Genomic DNA, 9,986 nt, shown 5'->3' with positions numbered 1-9,986 from the left:
AGTGGCTTTTATCTTTGGGCAAAACTCAAAGGTTAAGTTATTGAGACGAGTGAACTCCCCATGAAATTTGGATGGTTACATCTATGAACATCACCTAAGTGCAATGGATGCTAAGTGAACTATTTCATACCAAAATATAAGATATACAATCTTATACGAAATGAAATGTAAACAGAGTAGCAAGCTAAGTGGGTTTGATCTTTGGGCAAAACTCAATGGTTAAGTTATTGGAATGGGTGGCCTCCCCATGAAACTGCAATGCTTCAACTCTATGAACATCACCTAGATGCAATAGGTGCGAAGTGAATTATTCATAACATGAGAGATGAATCCTTGTAAATTATTACTCATAAAAAATGGAACAAAAAATTTGATTGCAAAACTACACAGTGAAATCTCTGATAAAATGACATAATTGGAAACCAAGTAAACAAAAATATGAATCCCTGAACTAGTCATGAAATTTCAATTTAAAAAAATTGAACAATTGCCACCAAACCCACATAATGTGGTTCCCATATTTAGACTATTTAAGTGGATAGTGGCTATAGAAACGGAATCCACTAAATGGCACACGTCAACGGTGTCCAATCTATTCCTAGAGATGTGGACAAACTCTCTGCCGTTGATAAGTCCACAAGGATTCGCTTCCGTTACGCAACGACAAATCTGACTATTATTATAGTTTCTTTTCAAGAATGACCTGTTATCGATAAATATAGAACGCCTTGCATACCCGTTTCCCATATTTTTGGGTCACGTCAAGGGATCGAACCTGCGATCGATAAGCTTGTATGTCTCATGATAATAATTTACGACAAAAATTGGAAGGGTTAGAAGAATGATGGGAGCGATGGATATTTGCAAAATTTGCAACGCTTCGAGGACGACGAAAACTCCACTTCCATTTCTTAACCAGTCTCGTCAACCACAGAAATCCTTTTCATCAGTCACCTCTTCTTTAAAATTAAATTGCTTACCTTTACAATTGAATGCACATCCCAATTTAAATAGAAGAAAAAATTGCGGGGTTTCGAACTCGTACCGATCAAGCATGGACGTCTCTCCGCTGCCTACATCAAAGGTGCCTGATTGTTTTGAAGTTGTTTTCCCAATTTGTTTTACTGACATGGCAAATATTTTACCATTTGCAATTTTTTTCTCTGTTTCAATGCTAGTGGGTATAATTAGAGAGTTTTTAAAGATCATATGGTAGGGATTCTACAGGGGCTCCGCCCTTGATGTAGTTCGAAGATTACATTCACTAATACTTTAATAAGGCATAAAGATGAACAAAATTCTGCAACAGCAGCCAGCAACAAACTACCAATCCAGCAGCCTACTTCCAAAGCACAAAAACCGATGAGGGCCTTACCAAAAATAGCTAACTAAAGAAGCATAAAAGGATTAGACCAAGGAGACAAACCCATGAAATCCAATTCTTCGTTTCATGCTGGAACCTGATGGCACTGGGATTGAAACACCGTAGCAGACCTCGTGCCATCTTCTGGATCAATGCATGGGAGGACCACGTAATTTGGAAGCATATGATTGCTTCCTACTTCAAGCCGGCCTCTATAATGATGCGCATGAAGGCCTGGTTGAACAACACGCTCTTAAAATTCTCAATTCCATTTGTAATTCCACCTCCAAAGACTCCGGAGCCAAGTGCAAATGAGGGGTTGAAGATGAGCAAAGATACCTGCTCTTTTCACCCCAGACATATCCGCAAACTGCTTTGGTAGAAACAATTGCAGGGACAATAGACGGAGAGACACATCTGGCAAATAATAAACAAGGTCAGTGACAAAATCTTCCTTATGGCTGTTGAAATCGGAGAGCTCAAATAGATTTTTCCAAAGATCTTGTAATAGATATCATATGTGGACAGAAGTCTCTGACCCGAGACATGATTCTATATGACAAATGTGCTGGGTTGTGTGATTAAATATAGTTCATTTTTTAATACACTCCCATAGATTTTATTTTATCCCACAACATAATTAGATGATGGGGACCACCCATAACAAATAGGTTTATTAGCTGCCCCATTTAACACCAATGCCTTTTTGAAAGTACACAAATTTATTCTTGCTTAAAGGTTAATGAAGACATTTGCAAGTGCTCATTGGTTGGTGTATAGAATACTTCAATTTCTTTTTTAAGAACATGCTTATGAATGGAGTGATTGTGTACTATAATGTGTTTTGTATGAGTATGGAATACTGGATTCTTCGATGGCTTTAATACACTTTGATTATCACAAATTACAATATTCAGGGTTCCATGTGCATAGAGATAAAGGTGGGTTAAGAGGGCTCCTTTGCACAAGATGAAGCTAGAGCACATTTTAGATGGTCATATGCACAAACAAGGGTGCATTTGAGGTTCATATATGCACAAAGATAAAGGCTCATAATACATATACACCTACACCATGCTGGTGCAGGAGCACCCAAGTCAAATTTGGTCAAATCATGCATATAGAGGTCTAGGATATGATTTTGGTTTATTCTATGTAATAAGGTCATGTCATGACCATTTTTGTGTGTTTTGTTGCATGTAGGGTCATTTTGAACAATAATGTAAAGTTGTCAACATTGTTGTCAAACTTGACAACTTTTAGAAGTTGAACGGTCATGTTTTGAAATTCAGTTTTGGCCATTGGTATTCAGGCCAAACACACTTAAATAGCCTCAAATGAGTCGAGGCAAGGTCGTTGAATCAGTTTGGAGACAAAACAAATAAAAAGACTCAAGGGAGAGGGTCAAATACCTTCTCAGGCAGATGCTTCAATTGCAATCAGTTTGGACACCCTGCATGGAAGTGCCTGGAAAAACAAGGATCAAGCTCCCAAGGTGGTGAAAGAAGGACTCAACTTGTACAAGAAGAAGATAATGAAAGTGTTAATTCACCTTCTCAGCATGCTGCCCTTGAGATAGGTGAGTCTTTGATGCTAAGAAGAACATTGATAAAGGTGCCAACAGTCCAAGAACCTCCACAAAGAAAACAATTGTTTAGGACTACTTGCAAATCACATGGGAAGGTATGTAAAGTGGTCATTGATTCAGGTTCAACTGATAACTTAGTGTCTTTGGAAATGGTAGAGAAATTGAATTTGAAAAGGATTCCTAACCCCACTCCATACAAGGTGTCATGGCTGACTAAAGGACATCAGGTCTTGGTAAATGAGCAAGCATGGGTGGAGTTCAACATAGGAGGTTACAAGGACAAGATATTATGTGACATCATCCCTATGGATGTATGCCACCTATTCCTAGGCAGACCTTGGCAATATGATCGGAAGGCCAAGCATGATGGGCACAAGAACATCTATGTGATAGAGAAAGATGGGACTTCATTCACATTGACTCCACTTCAAGAAGAAGGCAAGGATAAGCAGATTGGGTCTAGTGTAATGGTGGTTGGGGAAAAGGAGTTCTTGAAGACAATGAAGCAAGGAGAAGGAGAAGGATATGCTATCCTAATGAGGCCACAATCAGTCCTAACAGCAGCATACATTGATGATGTGCCTAAGGGAGTGCAAGGTTTGTTGGACAAGTACCAAGATATAGTGGTTGATGAACTTCCCAATGAACTGCCACCTATAAGGAGTGTGAGCCACCACATAGACCTTATACTGGGTGTAACTTTGCCCAATAAGGCTGCCTACAAGATGACACCTAAACAAAATGAAGAGATAGGTAAACAGATCCAAGAATTATTGGACAAGGGCCTCATAAGGGAAAGTTTGAGTCCATGTGCTGTCACTACTATATTAGCACCTAAAAAGGATGGAGGATGGAGAATGTGCACGAACTCAAGGGCAATCAACAAAATCACCATAAGGTACCAGTTTTCTATGCCTAGAATTGAAGATTTGATGGATTGTCTTGGAGGGGCTTGTTACTATTCAAAAATAGACCTAAAAGTGGCTATCATCAGATTAGGATCAGAGAGGGGGATGAATGGAAGACAGCATTTAAAACCAATGAGGGTTTATATGAGTGGAAAGTGATGCCCTTTGGGCTATCTAATGCCCCAGGTACTTTCATGAGGCTCATGAATGAAGTGTTGAAGTCTTTCATAGGAAGATTTGTGGTAGTGTATCTAGATGATATCCTTGTGTTCAGTAAGACAAAGGAAGAGCATTTGTAGCACCTTGACATGGTCTTGAGAAGGTTGCATGAGGAGAAGTTGCTGATAAATCTTAAGAAGTGTGAGTTCATGAAGGAGGAACTTGTTTATCTTGGTTTTGTGGTCTCTAAGGGCAATTTGAAGATGGATCCCACAAAGGTAGAAGCAATACTCAGTTGGCTAACTCCTAAATCAGTAGGAGAGGTAAGAAGCTTCCATGGCTTAGCTAGTTTCTATAGGAAGTTCATTAAGAATTTTAGTCATATTTGTGCTCCTATTATTGATACTATAAAAGGGGATGAGAGGAATAGGTTTGAATGGACTAATGAGGCAGAAAATAACTTTGAAATCTTGAAGACTAAGGTGGCCCAACAACCCATTCTTACCCTACCTGATTTCAATAAGATGTTTACTATTGAATGTGATGCAAGTGGGTTTGCTATAGGTGCAGTTTTAAGCTAGGAAGGGAGGCCAGTAGCATTTTTCAGTGAGAAGCTAAATGAGGCTAAAAGAAGGTACTCATATGATTTAGAGCTTTATGCTATGTTGCAGGCCCTCAAGAAATGGAGACATTATCTCCTTCCCAAAGAGTTTTTTGTCTTCACAGATAACCATCATTGATTTTCTTGAACAGCCCAGAGAAGTTGAATCATAGACACATGAAGTGGGTGGAATATTTGCATGCATATATCTTCACCATCAAGCATAAGAAGGGTCAAGCAAACAAGGTTGCTGATGCTTTGAGTAGGAGAGCCATGTTAGTGCAGGAGATACAACTTCAAAGTGTAGGAGTTGATGCATTGAAGGGAATGTATCAAGATGATGATGACTTCAAGGAGGTCTTTGCTGCTTGCAATCAATCACAAGGTAATTTTCACAGTGAGTACTCAGATTTTGTGTTGCAAGATGGTTTGTTATTCAGAGGAGCTCAGTTGTGTGTGCCAAAATGCTCTATGAGAGAAAATCTGATCAGAGAGAAGTATTGTGGGAGTCTAGGTGGACATTTTGGATATGATAAAACTTTGGAGCATGTTAAGAGGTTCTATCACTGGCCGAGGATGAGTGTTGATGTCAAGAGGTTTGTGGAGAGTTGTGGAGTGTGTCAAAGAGCTAAAGGAACAAGTTCTAATGCAGGTCTATATCAGCTTTTGCCAATACCTTACTGCCCATGGGAATCAATCAGCATGGATTTTGTTTTGGGGCTGCCTAAGACACAAAGAGGGTATGATAGTGTTTATGTTGTTGTTGATAGATTTAGTAAGATGGCACATTTCGTTCCTTGTAGGGCTACTAATGATGCATCTCATATAGCTGGTTTGTTTTTCAAAGAAATTGTAAGAATTCATGGACTCCCTTTGACTATTGTATCTGATAGAGATTCCAAGTTTATAGGTCATTTTTGGAGGACCTTATGAAAAAGTTGGGAACCAATTTAAATTTCAGTTTTGCCTATCATCCACAAACAGATGGGCAAACTGAGGTTGTGAATGGGTCTTTGGGGAACTTGTTGAGGTGTCTCACCAAGGAACATGGTCAGTCATGGGATCTCATACTTCCTCAAGCAGAATATGCCTACAATGACTCTATCAATTAGAGTATAGGAAGGAGCCCTTTTGAGGTTGTGTATGGCATGAGTCGAAGGGGTGTATATGAGTTGAGGGATCTAAAAGGAATGGCAAGGAGGAGTGCACAAGGAGAGGATTTTGTAGTTGCCATGCATGATATCCATCAGCAAGTGAAGGAAACTCTTCAAAAGAGTCTAGGAAGGTATAAGGAAAAGACATATTTGAGAAAGGGAGATGTTCAGGTCAAGGTTGGGGACTTGGTGTTTGCATATCTGAGAAAAGAGAGGTTGCCTAAGGGCAAGTACACTAAACTGATGATTAAGAAGATTGGACCTTGCAAGGTGGTCCATAAATCTGGCCAAAATGCCTATGAGACAGAGTTGCCTCCTGGGGTAGCCATCTCACCAATATTTAACATAACTGACCTTTATCCTTTTAAAGGATCTGTGGATGCAGGAGAAGAAGCAGGTGCAACAGGGATTGAAGATGAAGAGTGGGTTAAAGACCTACCTCCAAGTCAGCCAATGAATCTTAAATGCATATTGGACACAAGAGAGGTGAAGAGGACAAGAGATAGGGTCTACAATGAATACTTGGTCAAGTGGTATAATCTACCAAATGAGGATGCTACATGGATGATAGAGGATGATCTCAAACAACATGGTACCTCAGTCCAAGAGTTACTCTCAACAGGGGTTTGATTTCTTTTCTTCTCTGGGTGAATGGTGCAGGAGCACCCAAGTCAAATTTGGTCAAATCATGCATATAGAGGTCTAGGAATATGATTTTGGTTTATTCTATGTAATAAGGTCATGATATGACCATTTTTGTGTGTTTTGTTGCATGTAGGGTCATTTTGAACAATAATGTAAAGTTGTCAACATTGTTGTCAAAGTTGCTTAGCAACTTGACAACTTTTAGAAGTTGAACGGTCATGTGTTTTGAAATTCAGTTTTGGCCATTGGTATTCAGGACAAACACACTTAAATAGCCTCAAACGAGTCGAGGCAAGGTTGTTGAATCAGTTTGGAGACAAAACAAATAAAAAGACTCTGTTTTTCCTGCAATTTGGACTGTTTTTCTACACTTTCCGTACCTTGTATGGTTCTGTAGGGCATTTAAGTGTGGGAAATCACATGTGGATGAAAGAGATCTAAGTCCTCTTTGTTTTGCAACAAGTTTGAATTGATTTCATTCATAAATAAGCAAGATATAGTTGTTTTTCTGAAACTTGCCTCTAAACCCTAGGTTTCAAGGGTTTTGAGACAAAAATGTGAATAAATCACCATTCCACTGTATAAGATGGCCAAACTTGGTGGAATGGTAGATTTTAGGTTTCTTTTTGAGATTTTGTTGGTTTTTGTAGCAGAGGATGGAGTTGAAGAGGGTTTTGTTCAAACCCTTGTCTAACATCCCTATGTGTTAGACCAGACAAGTAGGAGAATTGTGAATATAACACCAAGAAAAGAAGTTCTGTGAGATGTAATGGTGGATTTGGGTTGTTGGTGATGTATGAGGACCCTACATGTTGGAGAGAAGATTAGGTGGAGTGATTTGAGGACACTTCCTTTGGAAAAGTGGGCTAATTAGGCCTAATTGCAGTGGTAGAAGCCTTGATTTGAGTGCCCTGTCCCAAAGGTCCTCATAGTGGTATTGAGATATTATTTAGGACCCCAAAAAGGGTATTTGAATCTGCTGTGGTTTTGTGGAGAACTGGTCTGAGTGCAGAGAACTTTTCACCAGTCCCTAAAAGGAGGGCCAGGAAGAGATAAGAGTCAAAACAGGGTATAGGCCATAAAGTGTGGTTTGAAACTTCTTGGGTGGCAAAATCTAGTTAAACACACCCTAATCATGTGGTAGAAGCCTTGGTAAGATTGTAGACTCATTGGGATTTCCTTTTTGTATTTGGTGTCCTTGGAAGGCTCAATTACTCAAGCACCGTGACTGCACATTTGACTAATGAGAAGACCCTAAGCATGGTTTGGGGTATTTTGGTTTGTTAGAAGGGTGAGGGCAGACTGTAACATTGAGTTCTCATCCTTATCTAACCTTGAACCAAGGTTGAATAGGTGAGTTGGGAGAAAGATCTCTCTTGATTATCAAAAGGTGACCATACAAGATTGAAGGTTGTATTAGGTTTGAATCTACTTTATCCTCTACTGCATCACATGCGCTAGGCAATTTACTTAGACGAATTTTCACCTCTTAACTTGAGTGCAAAATGCATACCTAGTTGCACAAAATCTCCAAGGAGGGCGCAAATTGAATGTAGAGCTGCACTTGCATGGGCACATTTTCCACCTCCAATTGCACAGCTAGGGCACAAAACTCATGTTTATTCGCACAGACTTGAGGGTGGGCAAAAAATGATGGCTCATTTGCACACGATTTCTTGATTGAGTGGATTTCATGCCTTTATTTTTACAAGTTCTTGGCTGAGCAGCTTTTCAAGGTCCATTTGTAGAACTTTTGTTTGCTAGGGTGGCTTTTCAAGGTCCATTTGCACAACTTTTGTTTGCTAGGGTGGCTTTTTAAGGGCCATTTGCACAACTTTTGTTTGCTAGGGCGGCTTTTCAAGGTCCATTTGTATAACTTTGGGCGCCAAATTGAGGTCGATTTCACAAGTTTATACTTACTTTTTAGCTTTGCCTTAGACAAATCATTCATTAAGATGATCTTTCCTTCAAATCATCTCATGCTTAGGCGCATTTCAAGGGTTCATTTGCACAAATTGTTTATGGTGAGCAAGCCAATACCAAGACCATGCCTTGAGCAAAATTATGACTTGTCAAAATTTTTGCCTAATGCCTTCATGAGTTCATCGCATCATTCTTTTCCATTTGGATGTCTGTTGTCATTGGAAAGTAATTCTTGACCACCATGCCTCAATCTTGACCTATGCTACCCTAAAAACCTAGGACCTAATCACGTTTACAATTGAGATCCTGGTGATTCGATCACTTAATACAACTTAATCATGCAAATCTCATTTAACTCTTACTCCAACACTTAAGCAAATCAACTCTAGCGACCAAGTACTTTGGGAAATATCTTGCAACGTGACAACATTTGACGATATTGACATCTTTGCAACAATCTTGCAATTTTGACGTCCTTATTAACTTCAGCCCTAACTCATCATAACCTAACCGAGTAGATTAACCTCCTCTTAGTAAAAGGCTAAAGATTGAGACACTTAGCAAAATGACGACCCTAAAAAGAAAAAAGTGGGGGTCCCCATGCAATGGGGCAATGTGTGAAATCGTCACAACATCTAGCGCCACCTCGAATAAATGTTCCTGAACATTTCAAAGATAAAGACCCAATCCACACTTACAACCTGTTGTGACCATTTCACACATCGCCCCATTAAAATGGGGACCCCCTCTTTTTGCTCGTTTTGCTTGTTCCTTTCGTTTTGCTTTTTAGGGTTTTGGTAGTTTGTCAGTTGTCTGGATTAAGGGTCAAGCCTTAGGGTTTCTGTTTTGTCGTTTTCAGGCCAAAGTCCAGTCAATCTTGAGAGTTTTTCGAGCTTCCTCTCGTAGGATGCAATTTTGAATAAAGTGAATTCGCCAGAAGCTAAGTGAGTTGGTCTATTTTCAATTGGAATTTTGAATGAAGAGTCTAAATTTGTCTAAGTGTGAATGATGAAATTGCGAATTTTGTCCAATTAAGTGATTTTGACCAAATTTTGAAAATTTTGATATTTGATCCTGGGCATTGGAAAGGTCTTGTTTTTGCCTTGTGAAGTGATTGTAATCCCGAAATCATGATATTTTGGCCTGTAGGAGCAAAATCGCTCCTGTCCCTCAGTGAAGGACCGGAGCTCGTTTTCAAAAATCTTACTGTCCCTGCAGGATCAAGATGATCTTTCGAGTGGAAGTGATAAAGGGAGGGATGATCTTTCCGTTGAATATAATTTGAAGAATTTCACAAGCATGGAAATGTGCCAGGAGTAAAAATCGCTCCTGTCCCTCAGTGAAGGACCGGAGCTCAAAATCAAACATTGCCTTGTCCTTGCAGGATTTGAACAACTTGACGATTTGAAGAGATCAAAGGAGATATGTTTTATCAGTTGAATATAATTTAGAAGTGCCTTCGTGAAGGAAAACGGACCAAAAATGCAAAGTTCGCTCCTGTCCCTCAGTCAGGGACCAGGGCGAAATTCAGTGTAGCTCCCGTCCCTCTCCCAGGGACTAGAGCGAAATTCCTCATAGGGCAAAATTTGGGTGAAGGTTGAGCAATTTTTGAGTTTGAAACAAGAAAGGAGGATGAAATGAACCC

General features: G+C 39.6%; 1 protein-coding gene across 1 annotated transcript in view; it reads left to right on the top strand.

Annotated features, from left to right (window-relative positions):
• Window positions 1–710: 710 nt before the first annotated feature.
• Window positions 711–9,986, top strand: part of LOC131052834 (2-oxoadipate dioxygenase/decarboxylase, chloroplastic/amyloplastic) — a 73,693-nt gene continuing 64,417 nt past the window's right edge. The window contains exon 1 of the mRNA XM_057987460.2: window positions 711–1,084. Within this exon, the coding sequence (XP_057843443.2) occupies window positions 842–1,084 (243 nt within the window). The 5' untranslated portion in view covers window positions 711–841. The remainder of the gene's footprint in view (window positions 1,085–9,986) is intronic.

Source organism: Cryptomeria japonica, chromosome 6 (genome assembly GCF_030272615.1).
Source record: "Cryptomeria japonica chromosome 6, Sugi_1.0, whole genome shotgun sequence".
In the NCBI taxonomy this organism is placed as follows: domain Eukaryota; kingdom Viridiplantae; phylum Streptophyta; class Pinopsida; order Cupressales; family Cupressaceae; genus Cryptomeria; species Cryptomeria japonica.
This window is presented reverse-complemented; position numbering and strand designations above follow the sequence as displayed.